The sequence below is a fragment of the Epinephelus lanceolatus genome, chromosome 2 (genome assembly GCF_041903045.1).
Source record: "Epinephelus lanceolatus isolate andai-2023 chromosome 2, ASM4190304v1, whole genome shotgun sequence".
Classification (NCBI taxonomy): Eukaryota; Metazoa; Chordata; class Actinopteri; order Perciformes; family Serranidae; genus Epinephelus; species Epinephelus lanceolatus.
Window position 1 is genome coordinate 38,921,302 of NC_135735.1, and position 27,620 is coordinate 38,948,921.

Consider the following 27,620-nt stretch of genomic DNA (forward strand, 5'->3'; position numbering starts at 1 on the left):
ATTTTCCTCAATGACCAAGACCTCTCAGTTTATACACTGTTTATTTATTTACTCATTTACATACAAAGGAGCACCCACTGGCAGCACCAGTGTCTTGTCATAAGATCCAGGCTGGATGTTTATCAATGACTTTTTTTTTTTTTTTTGCAGTCTCAAATGTTTTGCCTACATTTTGAACATGTTTTTAGATCACATTCCCCACAGGCTGTATTTACCAGGCTTGCTTACTTAGTGCTCTCATCAGCAGCTTTATAGAAATAACCAAGGTGGCTAGCAATAACTTAAGTCAAAATCTCAAGTAAAAAATATTTAAGACTTTACAAAGTTGACTACACTCTAGAAAAATGTGAGATACAAACCCATCAGTACTATATTCATCTTGTTTTGTATTGTTCATGTCTTCCTTTTTTCCCCTCACATTAATATCAAGATGAGACTCTTCCCCAATCAAATTTACAGGGAATGTTTTTAAGCATGATTAATTGCAGCGTTTCATCTAGTCTAGAAAAAGAAAAGTGGTTCTGAGAACGGACAGGAAAAGAGGCTACAATGACATTTCTTATTTAGAACCTTGTAGTAGCACCAAGAGATTACTCTTAATCTTCTCTGCCCTTCTCTTTGTACACCTGGTTCTAGACAGTTTTAAGCAAAGTTCTCTCTGAAGGAGATTACAAAAAGTGCAATTCTCATATTTCTCGAGGAGCTGTCATGATTCTTTGTTCTTGATTCTTTTCTATTATTTTTGACAGAACAGCCACGGCTACTGCTTCAAAAAGATTTTTCACCCCTCTGTCACACATTACGTTCAGAGACTGCAGTTTGCTTAAGTGCATTAAATGATTCATTAAATTCAAAGTGTAGAGGTCAGTTAAGTGAGAACCCTGCAAAGCCTATCAATCTGTCATTTATAAATTATGATTACATTTTTTGGCTCACAGGTTTTAACTTGAAATATTATATATATTTTTTGCAATTGAAAAAGAAAACCATGACATGAGGGCTTGATCGCTCTTAAAAAAAGCTACCAGCATAATTTCAAAAGTGCATAGCTGCCAGTCTAAATATAAGGCTGTTTTCCTCTTACTTGTAACATTGAGGTTTTAACAGATCACTGTGCTGACCAAAAGAGAGGAAGTGGTTATTTCACTGAAGGTGGCTGAATCTGATGTGTCAAAAATGGAAAATAATAATTGGGTTTTGCTGCACCTAACTAGCTATAATCCCTGGAGATTAACCTGGTCCAAGATGTTTTTTGGTCCTTGGAATGTGTGTGTCAAAATCCTGTCTGGTCTGCAAAACTTGAGAAATACAGAATATGAATCCTCAGGAGTGCCTGCTGCTACATCTTTTCACTTTCAGTGTCAGTGGTTATAAACTCAAGACACCCAACAGCGCAGAAAGAGTGCTATCAGATGTAATGTAAATTCAAATATAAAGTTTTTCCATTTCTCAATCATTGTTCCTGAGATGTATTCCAAAAATAAATACAAATAATACAAATATAGATTCTGTGTAACACCACCCCTTTTCAGTGGAACATGCTACAGCCATTAATAGAAAAAAACACACCCATTTAAGTGAGTACAAAATTCAAATAAATTGAAAGACAATGGACATGGACATCAGCTGTAGGACAGATGAGTGGCAGATTCGGGTTGGCAGACAGCTTTAGGCTGAACTGTGTATAAGGGTCACAGGGTCAGGACCAGACTGCACATGCAATCTAAAAGAGGAAACAGGAACTGTGTCTGTGCTGTTCTGACTGGTCACAGGATCAGAGGTCACAGATAGACTCACAGTGGTCAGCATTTTGTAAACATATTCACATCGTCACAGAGCCCTTATCAAAACATACCAAAGAACAGGAAACCTTTCCCTCCCAAAAACAAGAGGTGTCGCACGCAACGTGTGGCAACCCCCGGGAGTTTCCAGCAGGGTAAGAGGAAAGACCCGCACTGTGTACTTTCAGACGTGTCATGAAGTTGTTTACACTTTGTAACAAAATATTTACATCATACAGTTGGTCTTTAGCTATAGCCACATACACAATGGCACTTTTACCCACTGTGGAAAAGCAAAACATTCCCTCCTATTGTCCATTTGTAACTAAGTGCATTGTCAGTGAGGCCTCTGTTATGCTGTGTGCAGAGGAATGACAAATTTACACCCAAAGGGTGAGTGGTAGCGGATTCCAACTTCCTGGAAAACCAGCTTAGGGATGCCAATGTCACAGAGGTAGACCCTGCTCTCCGTCTCAGTTAAAGGTAGTGGAAGGCCCAAAGACAGAGTCCACTTCGCCTCCACAGTCGGAGGCTGACCGTTGACCGCGGGATCGATACTTAGGACTGGAGCCCGGTTCTGGTTGGCCCAGTCGGCGGCTGATTGGTACCAGGTCTGCTCCCTCAGCAGTGGGTTCTCGTGGCAATCCAGGCAGTTAATGACGAGGTCGACTGGGCTCACAGGCAGGTCTGCGGCAGAGGAGGAGAAAGGGACATAATGTTGGTGGATGCAGGGTTTTAAAGGTGCCTCAGAAAACCATGAGAAATACATTTTTTGGTGCACTAAAAAAGGTAACCCTCTAACACAATCTTTACTGTTAATCTAAAGGAATTTTAAATGTGAGGAGTCATAAATGGTGTTGCTCCACTAGAGGGCAATATTTATCTGTGCTGGACTGCTGCAACAGGACACCATGAACTAATCCTGTAACAGACACTCTGAATCATGTTTACATTTATCACCATCACTTTGGACACAGATCTGCCCATACACCTAGCATGGTCCTTTCCATTAGTGTCACTAAATCCTGAGTAGACAGGGATTTAATCATCTGAATGCTCTCTGTTGGTGTTTTCTACCTTTGATGCTGGCCACTTGCTTGCTGCTGGTCCTGCTGTAGAGCTGGACCTCATTGGTGACCGACTCCTGCATCTTGACAAAATTGGGCAGGAACAGGATAACCTCCACTTCATGGTTGGCCAAGTGTCTACCACAGCTGATGCCCTGGGCTCCCTGGACGTGGGGCCCGCACAGAATGACCACAGTTGGCCTCTGGTGGACATTTTTTGGGGTGAGTCTGAGGACATGCAAGAGATAACAAAGAGATTACTCCACAAACAAACACAACTGATGTAAGTGTTCGTAAGTTAAACAATAAAGATGTTATCAAACAAACTGCATCATATCCAGCATGCCGGCTGGCTGATATCCAAGTGTAGCCCAGCCTCAATCAAGGACAACATGAGATATGGTTCTTTAAGGACACCAGGAAGCCCTCTATCCTGCCAGTGTACACAAGACGTGTTGTTCAGAGCTTGTCATGCAATTTCAACTCACACTGTGATTCAATCACTTTAAAACACACAAGGAGCAATCACAGCATCTACCTACACTGATGGTAAATACATTACATTCACGTTTACACTTATATGAACTGACAAACATTAACAACAATAATAAAGCTAGAGCTGGTAAAAAGTAAAGAATCTGCATGTTCAACATGGTATGTTTACTGATGTTTGCATTTTAAAACTTTTATACTGGCTACTTATTTTCCTCCCAAAATCTTCATGTCCTATAACATCATCACCTACTTTTGTACAACTGGGATTATTAATCTGTTTTATTATTAGAAACATGGTTTAGGTTAAGGTTTAGGTTTAGAGGTTCAGTAGAACACATAAAAAGCTGCACATTTCTATCAGATTGATTGGAACCCATGCTATTTACTATCGCACGGGCCAACACAGCGATGCAGTGGTTAGCACTGTCGCTTCACAGCAAGAAAGTGCTGGGTTCACTCGGCCAGCTGGGGTCTTTCTCCATCCACAGTCCAAAGATATGCAGGTTAGGTTAACTCGGACTTGTAATTGCTGTGAGAGTGTAAATGTGAGTGTGAATGGTGGTCTGTCTTTGTGTGTCAGCCCTGTGATAGTCTGGTGACCTGTCCAGGGTGTACCCCACCCCTTGCCCAATGTCAGCTAGGATCAGGTAAAAGAAAAAAAAAAAAAAAAAAACTCGTGTAGCTGAGCACCTACCTACATAGCTGTCCTACAGATCCTGCATACCTTGGTAGCTACCAATAGTTGTTTTTTTTTTTTTTTTTACTATTGAACATACAAACAAGAAAGAAGCAATAAACATCTGAAGTTGGACTGAGTGCTTGCATATGTTTACACCTTTTGAGTGTGAATTAAATGACTTGTATGACAGGGAATAGGGAAATAGTGGAACACCATTGTAGTGTCAGTGGGCTTGATATTACAGTACAAAGTTACACTTGATCTGAGCTCACAGTAGTCCCAGTGTAAACTTGAGACACTCAAATATTAGAGTGCCAAATTGATAAAAAGATCTGAGACAGTAAACCTGTTTGTTATATGAGCCTGCGTGCCGAGGTTCTTTGATTTAAATAAGACTACACCGCTCATGAAGGTACACAATACCAAACAGGGCTACTTCAGGCTATTATGCAGTGTGACTGCTCGCTGTAGTGCTATCCTGAGAAAATAAACCCTGAGGAGAAGGTCAAGGTTAACACGACATAACGTATGTAGAAACATGGTAGTAAAGATGATTGCCATGGTAACTGGAAAACAGAACATGAAAACAAAAAGTTGGACAGACCTGCTCTAATGATTGTATAACTATTCAGACAGGGATGTTTGGCACATTGGCGAACATTCTTCTTCTAATTATACACATGACAGCAGCTCTGTGTGCACAACAGATGAGAAGCAGTGTACGCCAGAAACTGACTAACTTCATTCTTTTACACACTTACCAGGCATTACGCTGCACCTTTACACCAGAGCCCAGAGCAGTATTGTTTACCTGTTTGGTCCACCCAGCAGAGTGAGAGCCATCTGACTGGAACAAACGCCGACCGTCTCCAGCCTGCGCTCGAGAGACAGGCCCCAGCGCTCTGCGGCTGCTAGTAGGCGCTTATGAAGCTCATAGGGCACGCTGGGAACCACCAGGCCTGAATCTGCAGAGAGAAAACATGAGGTGAGAGGGGTAGCGTGTTCGTGTTGCTGGATACGTTCTCATGTCTGTAGTAACATAACGTAGACCATGTCAGGATGGATTAGTAGTTAACGAAAACAGCTTCCTGATCTTGCAAACATCTGCCCTAATGAAGCGTCGCTAGGCAAAACACAAGGCACAAAATAGAATTTCTCAACTAATAATAAACTCTGTCATTAACATTCCTCCACTGGTATCAAAGTCATGTCAAGCGCCATGCCAAAAACAGGCCTTGCTTTTAAAAACAATTTATGTAATGTTGCTAATGTTATACACAGTGGGAGTTAGTAGTGGGAGACATTTTGTTTGATTTAATCTATACCTAAAACAGTGAAAGACAGAGCAGCATATATCACATTTAGGGAAATTGGAGGGAATACATCTAATTTGACCAAAATTAACTGAAATAATTTAATATTCAGTAGTATATTTGTACTCTTACATTCCTGCATCCACTGGAATGGTCTGACATGTGTCATATTTCTAAATTGGACCTGCCTTTAACACATCTTTGTAAGCACTATGTCGGTTTTCAATTTATCTCCACCTGAGCACCCTGAAAAACAACAACTGGAGTAGAAGTGAAACCCAGAATCCTGACCTCTAAGATAACGACAAACGCTGGTCTACAGATAAACACAGAGGAACCCATTCCCCAGGGAAAAAGCCCTTCCTCCTCCTCATGACCTGATCTCGTTCCCATCACGGAAGATTCTCCATTTCCTCTCCTGTTTGTCACTGCTGTCTGTGGCAACAAAGGGAAGATTGGCAGCCTTTACAAAACATGACAAACATGAGGCAGCCAGAGTGAGACGCCTATTCCCCGCAGGCTCTGAGTTCACACGCACCAGCACATGGTTTCTGACCAATCCCCAATCCTGAGCTGTGGGATGGGGCTGCACTGGGCTGGACCCCCCCCCCCCACATGGGCTGCTGTCTCAGTCAAAACATACTGCAGGTTGGCGTGACAAAAAAGGGACAAACATCACATATAAATATATGTGCACACCTGCACCTGTATCCCAACAGCTCATGGTGAGAGATCGGGGAGAGCTAAACATGGGGGAAGCATGATAGTGACTGAGCTGTAGAAATTCATGGACTGTAGTTTATTATTTGCAGTTTCTGTATTAGAACATTTTATGTCCACATTATATGCCAAAAGTAATTGCCAGTCACTACATTTTCCCAATAAGCATCAAAATGTCCTTAAAACTCTTTTTAGTGAGCATCCTTTTCTTAAAAAAACACTGTAAAAAAATAAGGCTTTAACTATTTGAAATGGCCTCATATCTTGATGCTTGATTAAGATCTAATGCATTTTTTGAGGTTGTTGCAGCCTGTTTTCGCAGGGTCTCTTTATTGTTGGCTGCCCAACAGTCTCTTTGGGTGCTGCTGGACACAATGGTCACAATTATCCCAATAATGTAAATTCAACACATCTTACTGTGTTACCATGAGGCATGATAAATCATATATCGTCCCATCCCTATTCTGTATTGAACTTTGTATAGTATTTCAAGGAATGCACAGCCTTTGGTGCGGCACTCGTCAATACTTAATAAAAACACTGTCAAAACTCTGTATTTCCAAGGCAAAAGAGTCAGCGCACCTTCAGTTTCAACAATTTCCCCCTTTTCACATTAGGGGCCAATTTAAGATGTTGTCTGTGAGCGTAAACAAATGGTACTATGAATAGAACCATGTGCACGTCCGCATGACCACAGCTCTCTGTGGACTTTCGTTGTGGCAAGTATGCCCAAGCCTTGATGTCTGGTTTTACGAATTGTGCAAAAGTTTACCTTTTGTATGAAACCCTGATCAAATATCTCATGACTACATGTGGATTGGATGTCTTTAAAAACCTGAACATCTCCACTTATTACCACTATCACATTAAGCTTGTTTTTTAGTAACCATCTTTCTTTTGAGAAAAATGCTCTAATCCATATGTCTTGTCATGTGAAGTCACCTTAAACTGTCAGAATTGTTCTCCTCTGTGTATTTCTTGAACTACTGTATTACAGAACTAAAGTGTGTGGGGACCTTTAAAGAGCCTGTGCTAATCCCTAGCTGTCTATTGCCCATGGCACATTAGAAGGGTAATGAAAGTCAAGCTGGGGGAACTGCAAGGCTCAGGATCCCTTTGATAAATAAAGCTGCTGGGAGGCAGTTAAGTCCTTAATGGCCTCCTACAGATTTCTGGCCTGGTGGCTGAGAACTTTGTGGCCTCGTTGGCGTGCACAAATTCGCACTGACACACACGCACAGCTAGCACACACCTCATCCTACAGCGCCCTCGCAACGGGCTGATGTACAAACACATATACGCCCACAACTTTTCACTGTGGCATGCAACATGGACAGAGTGACACACACACACACACACACACACACACACACACACACACACACACACACACACACACACCCTCATACACAAGATAATTACACATAAACACAAAGACTTATGCCGTGCCTGAACCGAATTCTTGCTTATCTTCAGGTTGGCCCTGCTCCCCTCCCACCATTCTTTTATTGATACCGCGCAAAGACTGCCAATATGTTTATGTGGGCTACAGAAATCTGGAACATGCCAATCCTCACGTGAGCGATAAGCACAGGAAAGTCAACTGCTTCTTGTCATGCAAACTGCTGGCTCGAGTGCCAAGCTCAGAGGAAGTGGTAGTTGCACTAGTATGCGCTAATTGCTTTTCAAGCATCCCACCAGGTGCACTTCTTAATAACTCTCTTGCTGAAGTCGCCGCTACCAAACTACACATACGCACGCACACACACACGCTATCTCCTCCTCCCTAACATTCTCACTCGCATGCAATGATTTATGCACAAACACACACACACACACACACACACACACACACACACACTCTCGATGTGGTGCGAAAACAAAACTCAACGGGCAACTAGCTAAACCGGGTAGCCTTGAGTATGCAGTGGCACTAAAATAAACTGAGCTGGAAGCAATCCTTCAAGCATGACAAGGGAACTGACGGGACTGAAAGCAATACACGCTGGCTGGATGCGGGCCATGTGTGACTAAGGCTGCTGCTGGGTTAGGGAGGGTTAGACGAGGCTGTTACATTCCTCCCTGCTGCACTGCAAGAGTTGAACTATGTTGACCTGCACTCTGAGGAGGTAGCAGGATGGGGCACTGGTTCATTGGGGCACAGAAAAGAAGCTTAATGCAGTAATCTGCGATATTCCTTTTTACCGTTTTGGTCATATGTTTGGTGCCAACAGCTTGTTGGTGGGGCCTACTGCTCACTTATCAATCAAACCACGTCATGTAGTGCATTTAATTGGATTTTCCGTTAAAGACAGCAGCAACTCTACACCCTTTTCTGTGGCAGACTGAAGACACATCTGTTTAGACTGGATCTAAAGGTTCACAAATAATAATATCTCATTCTGTATTAAAATGTAGCAGTTCACACTTAAGCATATGCACATTTATTGTAAGGCACTGAGGATAAAAGCATACGCTAAATATTTCTAACTAGGGACGTGCATGACTAGTTGAGAAGGGGATTAAATGGTGCTACCCTTGCTAGTTGGCACAACAAATACTGGTTGGTTAAACTTATTATTAAAATTATTATTATTTTATGTGATTGCTTTCACCCAAACAAAATGCCCTTGTAATTATCACTTATGATTCCTAAAGATTTTTTTCTCCTACAGAATACTGTTTTCAGTGAATGATATTTAGGATAATGAGCAGTGTTCATAATGCACGATGCAAACTGCTACACATTTCAACATTTAAAATACAATCTGGTTATTGAAAAACATAATTTACAACTTTAAATGGCTTTTATAGGATGCAGATGCAATATTTTTTTCCCCAGACATTTAACCTTGTACATTCAGTTACATGGAATTTTGACTATTTTCTGGATGTTTTCTTACTTTTAGATGAGTCAACTAGTCTTAGTTTAGACTTCCGTTTTAACATCAGGGAAATAAGTCATTTGGAACATCCCTAAAGCGGCCTTCACATGATAAGAATAATGTGCTTTGCTCACCGCCAGGTGCGGCGCAGCGGCACGGACAAAGTTCAAATAATTTCAACTCTGAGTGCAGCGCTCGGGCGTAAAATCAGAGCGGTGCGCGACGCCAAGGGTAGCGGTGCCGCTTTGTCAGGCGTTGCTGCCCTCTCCATAGACAAACAATGGGACAGCCAGCGCAAAGCGGTTTTACAGCTGATCATGTGTAGAGGCCTTAATTGTAACTAATTGTTGGGGGGGCATGGTGGTGTGGTGGTTAGCACTGTCGCCTAACAGCAAGAGGGTTGCCGGTTTGATCCCGGGTGTGGGAGCCCCTCTGTGCGGAGTTTGCATGTTCTCCCCGTGTCAGCGTGGGTTCTCTCCGGGCACTCCGGCTTCCTCCCACAGTCCAAAGACATGCAGATTGGGGACTAGGTTAATTGATAACTCTAAATTGTCTGTAGGTGTGAATGTGAGCGTGAATGGTTGTTTGTCTCTATGTGTCAGCTCTGCGATAGTCTGGCGACCTGTCCAGGGTGTACCCTGCCTCTCGGCTCCAGCCCCCCCGCGACCCTCAAGAGGATGAAGCGGTTAGAAGATGCATCAATGAATGAATGTAATATAATATAATAATGTAAAGTTGCAAATCATGAAGTAGGGTAGCATTTCAGGCCATCGTCAGGTGAAACAAACAAACAAAAAAAATCCTGCATACTGTTGATCATTTACACTAATTTCATTTGCAACCTTTCTATCCTTAGACGTTCGTCAGGTAAAATTCATATGAATTTGAATAATAATTTATAGATTCTTTCTAGGGATGGGTCACGATTTTCGAATTTCGAATAGTCGTTTTATTTTTGAAAAATCGATTTTTTAATGGGACTATTACTGTTCGCCATCTTATTTCCCCCCTTTATTTGACATTATTCGAAAAATTTTCGAATAGTTGCCACGATTTTCGAATAGTGTTTTTGCTTGTGCTGCCCATCCCTAATTCTTTCACAGAGTTTAGGATCCCACACACCTGTAGATAATACTTTCTGAAGTTTAAGAACTTTGTAGTAAGTGAGGCCTCCATCAGGTAATATTCATATAAAGGTATGTGGATAAAATTGTCAACACTGCAGCCTTCTCTTTACATGACAGCATTCAGTTTCAGGAGAAGTAATTGATGATACACACATTCACCTTCCCATCTATCCCAAGGTCAGATGAGTTCAAAGAGTTTGTCATGACACACATTTCTTTTGCATCCCGATTCCTCCAAAGTGCTACAGCTTAAGTAAATAAATCAAAGAAAACTAGGAAAACCAGCTGACAGTTGGCTTGCTTGCAATTTGTGTTGCAGCCGCACTTGTTTGCACTGAAGAGGTTTCACTGCACAGCTGGAGTCAATCACACCACAGGAAAGCAAAACAATAGCAAAACTAAACTTAAATGGACTGCAACCTTTACAATTGACAATAGCCTATGGAAACGGGTCTGTCAAACACCCATGCCGTTGTGCTATGGCAACGCTAACACACAGGCAGGCATTTTGTTTTTCTTTCTCTATGCTTGTATTGTTGATTTATCTGTTTACTGGCAAAGATTCCAGGTCAAGAGCACTGCGGTTTGTTCCTGCTTCAGAGGTACTGTTTATGTAAGGCTGTACGGCGGCATGCTAATTACAGAGTACAGAAGATGGGGATTATGATGACAGCCCTGGGAAGCAGATCTGCCTGCACGTTAAGAAAAGGAGGCTCTGCTTGGCAGCTGTCTGCTGAATGGTAGACAGCAGCTCCCTGCTGAGCTGCTCTGTGTCACCACAATCAGATAGACAGTCTGGGATAGAAATGCTGGAAACACCATCACTGCTAATACCGGGCTGTCACCCATAAAGCCTGGTTCCAGTCATCCTAGTCCTATTATTGTTCAAGACAATGGAGATGCTGCATATAGAAGCTTGGATGCTGAACTGAGGGAGAGAAATAACTTAGAAGGCTTTGTGGAGCAGCCAAGGGCAGGGCCTTTATTGGCTTACAACAGGGCCGATACATGCTTGCTTCCCTAACTTATTCCACATCAGCCCTGTAAACTACCTTAGCGTGTGACCAGACAAAGGTGGCGTTTAATCCCTCTAGTTGTAGTATAACACATACACTTGCACCATACAACTCAGCCCTTTCTCCAAAACCACCCACCCTCCACCCTCTCACTGCTCCAGGGCTTGTGTTAGCATGCCATTTATTTATCTTATGTCTGCATTAACCAGTTATGTAACACACAGGTTTCTAGAGTTAATCATCTCTGTGGGACCATTGCAGGGGAGTGTGGGGAGTCAAAAGTCATGATAAACAGTAACCAGGAGGATGTGGTTCCAGTCAGGCTGCCCCAAGGTGACCTTTCTCCAGCCAATGCATCCACTGAGACCCCCTTTTATGGTTCATGTTGTTTTTCTCATTGTGTTCAACAGAATGAGACATTACAGCACATTCCTCAGTGAGAGCTTCTCAGTGCTGTGCTCAGGAGAAAGTGTAAAAAAGTCAACTTTTGGCAGGAGCTGTATTGTCCAAACAGGGTTATTATATTAACAGATGGTACTCCTGGTCAAAGATTAAACACAGTGGGAAAAAAAGACTCCTTCCAAAACAAACACATGCTCACTGATAAAATGTCTACAAAAACGTGTATGTGAGGTTGCCAAAGTGGCTCCATAAAACCCCAAGGCCTGCTCTAACCAGCCCCTGAATACTCATTTTCTTCTCTAATATCCAGTTTATAAAACTTCATTTGACAAAACAAGACACGTTTTGTTTGTTTTGAAAATGTAAATCTATAAAATCAAGTCAAAAATATGTGGATTTGTCAAAAAATAAAAAATAAAAATAAAAAGGCAAAGTGATTTTCTGTAACAGCTGGGATCTGTATTTATTTTAGCAAACATGACTCACACCAGAAAAAATGGTGCATTTGTAAGGAACTATTTTCATCAGTGGATTTAGTGCCCCAGTGAGTATTTGAAACAGAAGGACAGTGTATCATGTTGTTCATGGTCACCCAGGAGTGGCTCAGTAATGTGTTTTTTGTTTCTTAATCACATTGGAGGTTTGAGGCACAGAGGAATAAGCTGCTGGCTCTGGCTGCACACACAATACTTTGTTTTTGTAACAGATACTGATCTATTTCTTGGAATTTTTTTTCATGGACTAGCAGCCCCAGTTCTTCATGGGTCATGTCAGGATCAGCTACAGAATTTCTGAGGCAAGTTGAACATGGGTGTTTAAGCTGAAAGCTGGTTTCACAGGATTCAACAACTGTCTTTGTAACAATATTTGTAGAACTGTCTGTTTTACAAATATTGTGACTGACAACACTACATTGAAGAATCTAGAGTAACACAGGGTGCCATAAGTACACAAATGAAGCCCTAACTCTAGTGTATTCATGTGTGCTGTATGAGTATGCATGTGTTTTGTCCTCACCAGTACAGTACTCTTTGCCCCGATGCTGTGGCACTGTTATCTGTCGGTATATGACAGGCTTCACTTCCAGAATATTCTCATCATGTCGATAAGACAGGGACTTCTGTTCACCCTGTGTGCTCTGATGCTGTGCCCTGTTGCTGTGGCTGTCGATCCCATCAATCTGGGAGAAGACAGCGGCTTTGTCGAACAGAGCCAAGTTTCCCTCAAAGTCGAAGTCTGCATCCATGTTTTCATCGGTCCCGCCTCCAAAGCACTCGTCATCCTTTGTCCTCATCAGCCCTCCGGCACCTCCATTCCTCACGCTGTTTTTCTTAAGTGTGGCCTGTGTGGCTCCTCTGCTGTTAGTTGGGGCTGTAGGGGCTGGAGAACACAGAGACACTAAGATGTCAGCAAAAAGACGTGTGAGGCTGTGTTTGATAGATATTTCAGTCATCGACTTGCACCTATGCCAAACTTTTAGACTTTCTGAATCATCATCATTATCATTATCATTATTATTATTATAATTCACTTGGATTACATTCAGGGTACTTTGGTGGTAAGAAACATCACATTAATTAGCAGGTAGACATCCAAGTTTTCACATCTGAATTGGCATGCAGTGATTGATTATTGCACTGATGCTCTAAAAGAATAAATTAATTGAGAAATGTATTTATTCATAGTAATTTATTGTTAAAAAATCAATTTAGATGGATTTATTTCAGAATTCTGCTTTATTTCACTTTTTAGGAAAATAAAGGTTTTATCAAATCACATTATTGCACATTTATTTCTGTTAATTCAAATGTATATACTGGATATACTGGAATTTATACACACTGGATGTAGCAACCTAAAATTTCACCAGTGAATCACAAATTCAGTTGTATCTACAACCAGCAGTTCACCTTCAACCAATGTTACTGAAGATTAAGCCTGACCTGTAGATATTATATGAACATATAAACACGGAAAAATGGTATTAATGTAGTTGTAAGCAGATGAATGTTATTTGTCAACAGCTATAACTCCTCCTTTGGGCACACATGGGTGGAGACTGGTGTTGAAACAGATAATTAATGACAATATAGCAAAACACATAATATCAAATATGCCTTTACAGGAGACGTTATAATTGCTGACAAATACTGTGCATAAATAAGTACTCAAAAATGTCTTTATAGCTGCGTTCAACTATGTTATAGTTACAAACCATTCATTAAATGCTTGTATACTGCTTATCAATGCTAAAAATGGACAGTCGTACAACATTTCTAATATATCCCTGAGTTCAATTTGTATTTGTGAGTAAACACTGACACCTTACAGCAAAAGCACACAAAGTATTTAAATGGAAGAGGTGACAGCAGCTCACGGGCAGGAAACAGTGTTCCCATCAAAATGTAAAATATTTACATTTATCCCAACAACAGTGTGATAAATGCAATCTAACATACAATTCAGACAGCTATATAAGCACTTAATTCATAACATACAACTTTGGTACAGGTCCCTCGGACTAAATTTTATAAGCTGAGGGTCCAAACAGAGCAGCAGGCTTTGCTCTGGGCTACCACAGGCCTATCTTGGTTTCAATCCAAACCCAAAATGCACAGATCACCCAGAAATCCTCTCATGTCTCAACTTTGCTCACATCCTAGTTGGTGAAAATACATCTGTACATCATCGTGTATTAATGACAGTACATCATCGTGTTGTAAATGCTGTAATCCACACACAATAAGATCCTGCACTCGGCTGTTTCAAATTCTGGCTACATGATAGTGACTCCTTTTATCTTGTGTAACTATGACTGCAAACTTTTCTTAACCTGTCTCAGAAAGTTACTATAACTCGCCGAGAACAAAACACTGCACATTTTACACACAAAACATACAATGGCCAACTGAGCCGCACTCAATTAAGTTTACATACATGTATGTGCAAACAAAAAAAACTAAATGAACAGAGAACAAAAAAAAAAAAAGAAAAACTGGAAAAACCTGGCCTTCAACCCCAACCATGCCGAGCTCTCACGCTAACCAGGAGACAGAGAGGCACAGTCTCACGCTACTGTCACTGTGACAGCTAAGGTACTTTGGACTCTCTCACGCAAGACACTGGGAGGCTCAGTCATAGTATACTGGTATTGATAAAAAGCCACTAACCAACTAAAAGCTAATTTGAGACCTGCCTAAATATCACAATACGGTCTTACAACACCCACTACAGACAGCACTGAGTTTTTTTCTTCCAAAATATGAAGTCATATTAATGTGCCCGATTTCCCTCTAATCACAGACAAGTGCACTACTTAGTATTCATAAGTACATTTCAAATTAGGATCCATTATAAATAGCAAGAAAAACATTATTGAGACTGGTCCAACAAGTTGGGGAGAAGGTTGGTGGGTTTGTGTGTTCACTTCACCTGTGTGAACAGAGATAAAAGCTACCGCGCTTATTAGCACAAGCCAACAATGTCTTTATTTACAAGGAAGTGTTTTGTCATGGTACGAATCAAAAATCTGAATGAACTGGGCAGAGCTCCAAGGTAAACAGGCTAATGAATAACAAGTGAAGAGACAGACAGTGAACTGATTTTTCAGTTTAGACAAATTTACTACCACAAATTAGTATGACTACACAGGTCAGGAATATTTAAAACTGAAATATGAGGCATGATGAAAGTGCACTATTAAAAAGAGAGTCTATAAGAGACTAGATATCAGCTTAGATCTTTGATATTGTAATATTCTAAGTGATGTCTTTTTCTGGTTTTAAAGCTGCATTACTGTTCTAGCTGTTTTATTATTTGTCTTTTCCCAATTAGTCATTATATCCACATTACTAATGATTATTTATCAAAAATTTTATTGTGTAAATATTTGTGAAAGCACCAATAGTCAACCGTACAACAGCATTATCCAGAAATATGATTTCTCGTTATCACCGTGCCCAATTTTTAAGTGATCCCCCAGCTAGTTATCAAACATTTGATACTCAATTTCAATCACAGTTCCTAGCGTCCTCAGTTTTTACAGATGTTACAGGCCTAGGAAATGCAATATTAAAGCTGTTTGTCACCAGAATCCTGTCATAAATACTGTTGATCAATACTATCAAGGAAGGATAAATTAGTTGGATATAAAGATAAACAGGAGACCGACAGTGTGTTAAATCTACAGGCCAAAGGGGGGTAAAGGCGTTCTAATGAAAGACTAAACAGACATCCAGCCATAACAACTTTGCGTGTGAGTAACATCCAGTCAAGAAAAGGAAGAGAGCTGGTGGAGATGGCGGTGAGAGAAAAGCAACAGTGCTAAGCACTGAGCTACCAACATTATAATAGGAAAACTTCTTGTGTCCAGTTTGAATGACTGAACCAGCTAAGGAAAATAATCTGCAACGTTCTTCACCGCCTCAGTAACTACAGCTGATGGGCCTGTGGGCAAGGCACTTAAAACACACAGGAGTTGCTGTGTGGTTACAGGTAGAAGTCCGTAATCACACTGGGAGGCTCTCAGTGCTAATGTGTGGAGCTGTATGAAGCTAAACAAAACATGGATGCACAGCAAAGCCTCTCCAACAGAGAGAAATCTGAAGCAGGGATTTATGGGAAAAACACTGGGCTGCACACAGTTTCACTCCATATACAGAGGTAGAGTGCTGGTTCTGGGAATAGTTTTCATGAGGGCAGAGTCCAGAGGTTCTCTTTTAAAATGCCCTTATAATGAGATCTGTTTGGACCTGATGGAATTCGACTCTGCATCATTCACAAAAGCAGTTCCTAAATTCCCATCCTACTCTCCCAGAAAGATAAATGGCAGATATTCAGAAACCATTTCTGGAATCCGGGATCTTGTATAAGCAACGGCCCACCCTGCTTTCCCTTTCTTTGTGGATGGGGGCTTCTTGGGAGCATGGCATTGCGTGTGAAAGGACCAGCCCTGCCCAAGCCACTCAGCACTTTGGCCCCATGCAATTTGGGCATTAGCTCCCTGGCCACCAGCCTGAGAGCTGGAGATTAAAATAAAAACTCAAAAGGTAAACATTGCTTCCACAATTGATATCGCTTTGGCCTTCCGAGCACACTGGGACAACATGGCTTCCTGTCGGGGAGGGGGGGGCGGGTGGTTTCCTGTGCTGAGCAGGAGTGAGGGAGGGAGAGGAGATGTGGAGAGAGAGAGAGAGGACAGGAGGGCATAGAGGCACGAACACCAGGCTTTGCATAACCTTCTCTTTAGGAACAGACACGGAGAGGGAGGGGGAATGTTTATTGATCTTAGTCACACACATATTGTAAAGAGGAACTTTGGTACAAGCCTTTAGCACGCTATGGGAATCTCAGGGGGGGGGAGTCATAGCAAGACAGCTTTTGGTCCCATGTGCAGGCTTCTGATTAGGAACAAGTGACACAGGGAGTAGAGATTGAGACTGAGTCAACGAGTTGTGAGTCTTGCTGACACAAAATGAAACATGCAGGCTACAATATGAACAAATTTATTTATTTGTATAACTGATTTTTCTCATCTCTGGAAAAAAAATACTTCTTTGGTGCTAGCTTCATCTTCCATGCACAGGAAACGCACCAAGGCAGAGGTCATTTTTACAACCAGGCTGAGGAATATTACACAGTGTGCATTAGCCAATTCTACTGACCTCTGACTTCTCCATTGTTAAGTTATCCTGAGTGTGAAAGTGAACTGATTTAAGTTGATTCTGGCAGAGGCCACAGAGCTGTCCAAGCAGACTTCCTGCTGACTGCATGTTGATGAGAGGAAATGCTGTTTTTAGCCTTTATCTAATCAGGAAGGTTGAGTAACACATTCTGATTTTTACGGCTGCATATGCAACTTGGGACTTGGGAGCATGCAAGTGTGCATTTCTGTATCACTGTGTGACTGAGACACATGACAATAGAACTGCACCGACAAATAAGCATATTTTGTAGTTATTCTGACCTTTTATCAAATCAAAGTTTGGATATAAAAGGTGTTAATTTCACTTTAAAGGTATAGTACACAGGAATGGTCGGTTACGGTTTGCAAACATGGCTGATGAAAGTGAAACTGAAAGCCAACCCCAATTAACCCTCATTTTGGAGCAAGCTTTGTCCACTTGACGTGTCGCCTCGCTATATTTACATTTTTTTCTGCACTGTCCGCGATTTTCATAGCTACCTTTTTATAAAGTCCAAACCACACCTGCATGCCGTGCTCAGGCATGTCCCAAACATAGCTAAATGAGAAAAAAAAATTTTCTTCTACTGGCTCATAAGTGATAAGTGAGAGGGATTACTTCTATATGACCCCATACATTGTTTTTAGGAAAATCCTGCATAGTATACCTTTAACTAAATATCAGAAAAATATTGCTGCCGTAACAGTAAAAACCATGATAAAACCATGATAAAGAGTTTTCAGAACTGACCTAAAAGCGTGCACACGCAGCATAAAAGCCAATCTGGGCAGGACCAGGGCGACGAAATATCAAGAGCGCTACATAATACAGCATATTATCTTTAAAAAAGAAAGCTATATATGACTCATAATACATTCTTAAATGACACTAGACAAGACAGTTCCTTATCAACAGTGTTGGGTAAGGATTACTTTAAAAGTAATCAAAGTACGTTACTGTGTTACTTTTTAAGTAACCAGTTACTTTACTGCGTTACTCCCTGAGTAAAGTAACTCACTTACTTTAAAAGTACTTCCAACGTTACTCCCTGAGAAAAGTAACTCAAGCACTTTTAAAGTACTTTTGAGTATTCTACATTTCCTATTGGGCAATAGACCACAGGGCGCTAAGCCTACATTTTTTTGTCTACAAAATTAAAGTTATGGACCATTTGCCCTTCACTGAGATCCAATTCTCCCATCACAGCCGTCACTTTGACCAGTAGAAACACAGAACGATCTGCTGCCGTAGACAACTGTATGACAACAACACCCCAGCATTTTTAATATTTCCTCTAGGGATGTTACCACACAGAGTAAAAGGGGGAAATGATGGTGTGAAACAGCAGAGGCACTTTGTCAACCCGCTGAGTTAACCTTACTGTCATTAGCATCAAGCTAGCAAACAATGGTACATCCTCACGGTCGGACATAAAGTAATAACATTAACAAATAGCGGTGGGGCTTTTACTCACCACAACTGCAGAGGCTCCCAGCTTCATTTGAAACTGACTACATTATAGACGGTTCGTTATTTATTAATCCCTCTGTGTGTTTATATATTTACTTTTTATCCGCTCTGTTGTCTTTGTAAAGTTAACATATTGCACCGTCATTTCAAACTCAACACTTGTTTCAAATTAAAAGCCCCTTATAACCTCAGCTGAGAGAATCCCTCCATTTTCTAAATAGGCTTTTATTCTGAAACATTTGTCAGAACTTCCTGTGGAAGATACAGTAGCTTGATAGTTTACGTATGGCGCTTCAAATGTAGCTCCTGCCATCTGCTGACGCTTTTAGGTGACTACAACAACATGTCGGCTGGCACATGAACAGACACAGTTCTGGCAGTGACTCAAATAATAGTGAAAGTAATAAAAACAGGACAACAATAACCCGATGACATCACACACACCGTGAAAGACGACTGGGGATAATTGGTGAGTACCAGCGTGTAGCATGTACCAGGCATAATGCAAGTCCTGAGTCTGAAATATGTCTGTCAGCGAGTCCTACTCCACCTATTGAGACTCCACCATAGACAATGGCAGCATTTCTCCGACCACGTAGCGAGCCACAAGCTCCGTGGCTTCTTTCAGACTGATAGGTTTAACGTTATCTCCGTTATTAGAACCAAACGACAGCCGTTGCTGTTTCAGAGCTGAAGGACCAGCGTTCTAAAAGTAACGGAAGTAACTGATGTCTTGTTTGAAAATGTACTTAAGTATTTGATTACTCAAACAGCAAACTAACGCGTTAGGTTACTCGTTACTGCAAAAAGTAATCAAAGTACTCTAACGCTAGGAAATGAACGCGTTAAAAATGAACCCAATTCTGAATGTTACTTTGTAATGCGTTATACCCAACTCTGCTTATCAACACTACAAATCATGGCACCACAAATAACTACAAAGTACTACCACAGAGTTGAATCAACCCGTCTCATAGAAAGTCTAGGCTCTGATATAAACAACAACATTAGCTTCACAATGGTATAATGTTTTGGCTAGGGCCACTGTGTTGCAAGACATTGCAAAATGTTCCTGTTGCTTTGTCTGCCCTATCCTTAGACTGATAGAGCAGGTGGTAACCTAAGAGTCAACAACATAGAGTTAAACCTCACTTTACATTTACTCATTTACAATTCTAATCTCCAAAAAAATATTTTTTCCCCAAAGCCCAGTGTCCAACACACATTCAGCCCCAGCTCCCTGTATATATTTGTTATAACTATCAGTGTATCCAAAGCCAGATATACAGTATCTTTTGCCTCTATGCCACAGAGCTCCATTGTTGTCTAAAAGCAAACCAAAAAATAATAATACATGAATACTGCTGCACTCAAGCAGCAGCCTCCAAGGCTGAAAAAATGAACCCAATTCTGCAGTTGATCGAATGGCCACTTAACGCTGGTTCAAAAACAGAGTAAATCCCAGTAGAACCCCGATGCTACACTGCCTGACTTAACAGCATAAATAAACATGTTTACAGCCTGGTACAAAATTGCTTTTGGTCTCTAGCTAATCTAAATATTTATGACAGCTGTATGGAGGCTGAATTTTTTTTATAACTCACCCATTTACCTTTTCATTACGTTTTAAGGTTATGCATATTTAAGGGCGAGGGCACTTGAGGAACAGGCTGTCTGTGGGGTATCTGCTGCAACACCCCACCACTCGCTTCGCCACAGCTCCAATTTCTCATCCAAATATGGTCACTTCTCACTCCAAACAATCAAAATAGCAACAGCCGAAATTTCAAACTTGAGGCATCAAAACAGCAGTCCACAAACAGGTGATGACCAATAGGTCATGTTAGCTCAGTCCATTACTTTTACAGTCTATGGATGCACTGGCTGGGACTTTCATTACCAGGAACACTACACTATATTCACTCTCATATGAGAAACATTTGTTAAAAGCTACAGTGTCTATTTGTTTAATAAAATTACTGAGCTGTAATTCAAGGAAATAACATATTTGAGAACCATTTTAAAGATGGATTTCTTCAGAGGGAACTAAAGTGTTGAGAGAAGCACTGCAGTACTGCCAGTTAGGGCTACAACTAATGATTATTCCTATGGTTTATTAATCTGTCAGTTATTTTCTCAAATAATTGATTAGTTGATTGGTCTAAAAACTAATAAAATAAAGAAAAATGTCAAGCAGTGTCAATTAACTGTTGCAGCTGTACTGTTGATTTTGGTCTTATCATGAGATTTAGAATCATCACTCAATAAGTGGTATTGTTTTTGGTGAGTGAAAAGTTGTTTGCAAATTTGAACTTTTTAGCATCATGTGACATCTCAGAAATCATTTGACCTGCTGAGAAAACTGACTTCCTTCCTATTGTTGACGAGTAAACATCACACGTCTGTTGAACAATCAAAAAGAGTGATGTTGAGTGACTCTGCATTTTCAGCCCATTTTCAGTCGCAACACTCTGGAAGATACAATAAGGGGTTGGCTAATATGTGACACTGCTGTGTGTCACATTTCCTCCCGTCGATGAACAATATCTATGTTCTGTTCCTCAACAGAGGCTTACTGTATAGCCATCATGCGGTAAATTCCTGTCATGTAATACATGACTCCCAACACGAACTTTGCAACAATAGTTCTGTGAATTGAGAACTATGAAATGCAGCTTCATGATGAAGCAGCAAAATCTTTAAATAAACTGGGCTTTCCTAACCTATGAAAGCCTGTGTCAAACTGTCTCAGCGTTTTAGAGCATTAGTAGAATAACCTGTCAATCTCCTAGTATTTCACTGCATGATCATGCTCTCCTTTGACAGTGTTCACTTGTTTGTTTACCACCTGCAGTGTTAAGTGTCACAGGCTCAGTCGAAAAACCTGATTCTGTTATCTGCAGCATTTGTTGTAACAAACTGTGTATTCTTTACTCATTAGAAAAGCACAAAACATTGGTAACACAAAAGATGTCAAACAATTCAATCATGCAAGCTTAAGCTAAAAGGACTTCAACCCCATGAGACATTAGTTAAGTCTGATCCGATAATGAGAAATTGTTACGTGGCATTCTACAATGTCACTTATTATTATGCATTATAAAACTCTAATGTCAGTTTCTTTAACTATGCTTTCTATTGAAGAAAATCAACTGTGATTGATGGGTGATTAAACTCAAAGTTAACCATCTACCTACCTCTGCGTAGGATGGTGATGGGAGCAGTGCTGGACTGAGAGCTGCTGCTTGTTACATGAGGTTGAGTGACTCTGTTACTCTGACCCTGGCTTCCTGACAGTATCACACTGGGTTCTGTTGCAGCTCCCTGACCAGAGCTGGGCTTGTTGACTGTATTCTGGATATTTAGGAACTTCAAATCCTTGATATCCATGGCACTAGAAGACAAAACAAATTATGGAACCTAATTAGAATTCAAACTACAAGTTTACATCCATGTCTGTCCAGACTCATCTTAGCCACGACAGTTAACATTGCTTCAAATATGGATGTTGCTGCTTACAAATTCTAAAACATGGATACTTTACACACATCTTTAACCCAAATGCCCAGAGAATCTATACAATCAACACAGTTTAAAGGCGAAGACCAAAGATTAGGGTCATCAGTTTAGTGCCTGACCAAATGTCTTCCCCTCTATTTACTGAGTTATGACGTTGAGTAATGGCCAGAACATTATGATGTCACAGCAAAGTTGACCTTTGACCTTTTGGATATACACTGCTCAAAAAAATTAAGGGAACACTTAATCGTCAGTTAAGTCAGTTAAACTTTGGGGATATGAATCTGTCCATTAAGAAAGCTCAAGTGATCAATTTCACCTGCTTTGGTGCGAATGAAAGTGACAACAGGTGCAATGGAGAGGCAAAAGCAAGACAACCCCCAAAAAGGAATCTTTTTTCATGTGGAGGCCACAGACATTTGCTCTCTCCTTATCCTTCCTGACTGATTCTTCTCTGGTTTTGTGTTCTGCTAGTGTCCTTGTCGCTGCTGGTAGCATGAGGTGATACCTGCAGCCCAATCAGGCTGCACAGGTAGTCCAGCTCCTCCAGGGTGGCACATCCATACGTGTGGTGGCAAGAAGGATTGCTGTGTCTCCCAGCACAGTCTCAGGAGCATGGATGAGATACCAGGAGACCAGCTGTTACACGAGGAGAGCTGGACAGGGCCGTAGGAGGGCATCACCCCAGCAGCAGGACCGGTATCTGCTCCTTTGTGCAAGGAGGAACAGGAAGAGCACTGCCAGAGCCCTACAAAATGACCTCCAGCAGGCTACTGGTGTGCATGTTTCTGACCAAACTGTCAGAGGGCACAACGTCCTCTAGTGGGATCTGTGCTCATAGCTCAGCACTGTGCCGCTCGACTGGCACCAGCATTCACCAGAGAACCCCAGATTTGGCAGGTCCGCCACTGGCGCCCTGTTCTCTTCACAGATGAGATTAGGTTCACATTGAGCACATGTGACAGGTGTGAAAGAGTCTGGAGATGCCAGGATGAACGTTATTCTGCCTGTAACAATATCCAGCATGACTGATTTGGTGGTGGGTCAGTGATGGTGTGGGGAGCCATATCCTTGGAGGGTCACACAGACCTCCATGTCATAGCAAACAGTATCCTGAATGCTGTACTGGGATGAAATCCTCAGCACAATTGTCAGACCATACGCTGGTGCAGTGGGCCCTGGGTTCCTCCTGGTGCAGTTGGCCCTGGGTTCCTCCTGTTGCAGGACGATGCCCAGCCTCATGTGGTCAGAGTGTATAGGCATCTTCTAGATGACGAGGGCACTGATGCCACTGACTGGCCCTCTTGTTCCCCTGACCTAAATCCAATCGAGCACCTATGGGATGTTATGTACCATTGCGTCTAACACTGCCAAGTACTGCTCACTGATGCCCTGATCCAGGTCTGGGAGGAGATCCCCCAGGACACCATGTGCTGACTCATCAGGAGCATGCCCAGACATTGTCAGAATTTTTTCAGTTTAAAATGTCATCACTTCATCATTTTATCCTTTGAGACATTTGTGTGAACTTTAAGTTTTGGCCAAAAATTTGTTTTGTGAGGTCATAGAGACCTTGACCTTTGACTACCAAAATTGAATCAGTTCATTGTTCATCTTGACATATTGTGTTCACAACAATGAGAAGGATGGGGTCACATTGACCTGGCTTCAACCACCAAAATCTAATCAGTTTATCCTTGATTTCAAGTGGATGTTTGTGCCAAATTTCAATAAACTTCCTTAATGAAATATTACTTTCACTAGAATAGGATGGTGGTCAACTCAAAAACGTAATGCATTGGTTAATAGTGGTTGAATGGTCAAAAGCACCGTCTTGTAATGATGAGAAATTGTTTGAAATTTTATGAATCTATCATGGATAAAAATGATCAATTTAACATAAGCCCTTTCCACCAAATGTCATTTAGACCTTCTAAAAAGTTTTGACACTAAAAATATAATCTCCCAGAAGATGGTATTAATACACATGGCAGCATGCAGACATTAAGGTTTTTTATGGAAACTGTTGAGGCGGAGGATGAAATACAAACACCTGACTATTTGGAGAGCCTTCAACATACAGTCAGGTCCATAATTATTTGGACAATGATACAGTTGTCGTCATTTTGGCTCTGTACACCACCACAAGGGGTTTTAAATGAAACAATGAATACCTGCTTAAAATGCAGACTCTCAGCTTTCATTTAAGGCTTTTTTCAAAAATGTAGTATGAACCGTGTAGGAATTACAACCATTTCTTCACACAGTCCCCCAACTTTAAGGGCTCATAAGTATTTGGACAAACTAACATAATCATCAATTAAACAGTCAGTTTTAATACTTGGTTGCAAATCCTTTACAGTCAATGACTGCCTGAAGTGTTGGACACATAGGCATCATCAGATGCTGGGTTTCTTCCCTGGTGATGCTCTGCCAGCCCTTTACTGCAGCCGTCTGCACTTCCTGCTTGTGTTTTGGGTGTTTTGCCCTCAGTTTTGGCTTCAGCAAGAGAAACGCATGCTCAGTTGGATTCAGGTCAGATGATATGACTTGGCCATTGCAGAACATTCCACTTCTTTGCCTTAAAAATGTCTTTGGTTGCTTTTGCAATATGCTTCAGGTCAATGTCCATCTGCACTGTGAAGCATCATCCAATGAGTTTTGAAACATTTAGTTGAATCTGAACAGATAATGTAGCCCCAAACACTTCAGCTTTCATCCTGCTGCTCTTGTAAGCAAGACAAGACTTCACTAGAATAAATACAGAGGGTTTATCACAAGATGTAAACCACTGGTTAGCCTTAAAAATGGAAGGCCAGATTAGAGTTTGTCAAAAACCATCTAAAAAGCCTGTACAGTTGTGGAACAGCATACTGTGGACAGATAAAACAAAGATCAACTACCAGAATGATGGGAAGACAAGAGAAGGAAGAAGGGAAGGAACTGCTCATGATCCAAAGCACACCACCTCATCAGTGAAGCATGGTGGAGGCACTGTTATGTCATGGCCATGTATGGCTGCCAGTGGAACTGGTTCTCTTGTATTTATTGATGATGCGACTGCTTACAAGAGCAGCAGGATGAAAGCTGAAGTGTTTGGGGCACCATTATCTGCTCAGATTCAACTAAATGCTTAAAAACTCATTGGACGATGCTTCACAGTGCAGATGGACATTGACCTGAAGCATATTGCAAAAGCAACCAAAGACATTTTTAAGGCAAAGAAGTGGAATGTTCTGCAATGGCCAAGTCATATCATCTGACCTGAATCCAATTGAGCATGTGTTTCTCTTGCTGAAGCCAAAACTGAGGGCAAAACACCCAAAACACAAGCAGGAAGTGCAGACGGCTGCAGTAAAGGGCTGGCAGAGCATCACCAGGGAAGAAACCCAGCATCTGATGATGCCTATGTGTCCAACACTTCAGGCAGTCATTGACTGTAAAGGATTTGCAACCAAGTATTGAAACTGACTGTTTAATTGATGATTTTGTTAGTTTGTCCAAATACTTATGAGCCCTTAAAGTTGGGGGACTGTGTGAAGAAATGGTTGTAATTCCTACACGGTTCATACTACATTTTTGAAAAAAGCCTTAAATGAAAGCTGAGAGTCTGCACTTTAAGCAGGTATTCATTGTTTCATTTAAAACCCATTGTGGTGGTGTACAGAGCCAAAATGATGACAACTGTATCATTGTCCAAATAATTATGGACCTGACTGTAGGTGAAGTAGTTAAATCTGTGTATTTCCAGTCAAGGAGCAATATAGGAAAATATTTCAGCATCCTTCATCTTTCTTACCTGAAAGTGACCTCGGGAAGATGACATCTGATCCCATTGTGATAGGGCTGTCTCAGTGAGATGGTCTGGCTGGCGTGATCAACAGATGACACCTCTCCCTGGTAAACTCCCAACGCCAGTCCGCAGTTGATAGACACAACACTACCCAACCAGTCAGCGGCCATTCTGTTCACTGTGGTTCAAAAACATAAAAAACAATAAATGATAATCAACCTTAAGTAGTTGAAACAGGTATTTTACAGATATTTCATTTTCATTTCGGGGGGGACTTTGACTTATTGGTGCTGAAGAAGAAAAACAATGGAGAAGAAATTGGTAATATACTGAATATATATATTGTGTTTCCTCTTCTGAACCCATACAGACATGCGGGTCCATCCTTTCTCCTTGCATTCTTCAGCCTTCCACTCATCCAGAGCAAGTCCTCTACGTTGTGCTGACATGTTTACTTCAAGGGATATTCTGTATCATAGCAAACAAATGCAACCAAGCCTCTCAGCTGAAAAAAAAAAAACACCTCCAAAGCACACTCCCAGCCAGGCATTTCCTGAGGAACACCTGGCATTTTTAGCTGAGAAAAAAAAACCCTTTGATGGACACAGGGCCATATACTCAGAACATTACACCAGGTGCTTTCAGTGTCATGTACAACATCTTTCACCATTCAATGTCAATATAGCAGCTCCAGATTTCATTGCCAGTGACATCACAGATTGGAGTTTTAGCACTCTACTTGTGAGATTTGGAACAAAGTTGTTCATGTTTACACATATTTTTTGACTTCCTTGAAATTGAAATACCATCTATGAATTTTGAAAATAAGTGTAGTTCCCCTTTAATGTTGTTATTTCATTGTCAAATTAATCAAAGAACACTTTAAATGTAGACATTATACAAATTAATATGGTCTCCTGCTATACTTGGTCCACTAAAGGTTACAGCATGCAGCACCTGGTCTTAATTTATTGGTCCATGTTGCTCCCCTGTAATGTATGTGGGGCTAATTACTACTACCGGTGCAGAAATGGCGATTAAATGATACGTTAAACTTGAACAGTAATAGTGACAGGACCTTACTAACTGACAGCTTAGTGTTATGGGGTGCTCGTGGTAGTAAAAACTGGTTCCTTAAATTTAAAGTTCTTCATTTATATTCCACTATGTAGCGTCGCCAAGCTTTGTGTACACATGAGCTAACAAACGTTATCGTTGATTTAAGTTTCTTCGCGTACTGCATGACCCTGCTTGAGGTAGAGTTGTGTACTAAGTACTTTGGGGAAATGAACCTAAAATAGCATCTATATGAGGGCAGTGTTCAGAGAAATATAGAAAGTCACAACAAATTTAGCTTAGCAACCAGTAAGCTGGGTATGCTAGCAGGGAAACTAACATTAGCTTCGTCTTCGTCCGCCCTGTTTGTTTTTTGTCTAAGCGGACTGTAACTTTGTGACGGGTTCTTACTCCTTTTAAAAACCAAACCCGAGCACATTCAGTCGATAACATATTGATGTAGGCTACCTTGTCGATAAGTCTGTGGCGAGGTATCCTGAATGCCAAAGCTCCAGCTGTTGTTTGTGTCGTCTTCCGGGTTGATACGTAACGTCACTTCCTTTATCTCCCACGTGGGTTTGTTGTGATTTTTTTTTTTCTCTCCAAAGTTTCA

General features: G+C 41.2%; 1 protein-coding gene across 1 annotated transcript; it reads right to left on the reverse strand.

Annotated features, from left to right (window-relative positions):
- Nucleotides 1-24: 24 nt before the first annotated feature.
- Nucleotides 25-27,542, reverse strand: LOC117251806 (enhancer of mRNA-decapping protein 3-like). Its single transcript, XM_033618364.2, has 7 exons — nucleotides 27,476-27,542; nucleotides 25,958-26,129; nucleotides 21,837-22,033; nucleotides 12,503-12,865; nucleotides 4,834-4,987; nucleotides 2,859-3,076; nucleotides 25-2,468 (listed from the first exon to the last, which is right to left on the reverse strand). The coding sequence occupies exons 2-7, from the start codon at nucleotides 26,119-26,121 to the stop codon at nucleotides 2,134-2,136; spliced, it is 1,431 nt and encodes a 476-aa protein (XP_033474255.1). The 5' UTR covers nucleotides 26,122-26,129; nucleotides 27,476-27,542; the 3' UTR covers nucleotides 25-2,133.
- Nucleotides 27,543-27,620: the final 78 nt, after the last annotated feature.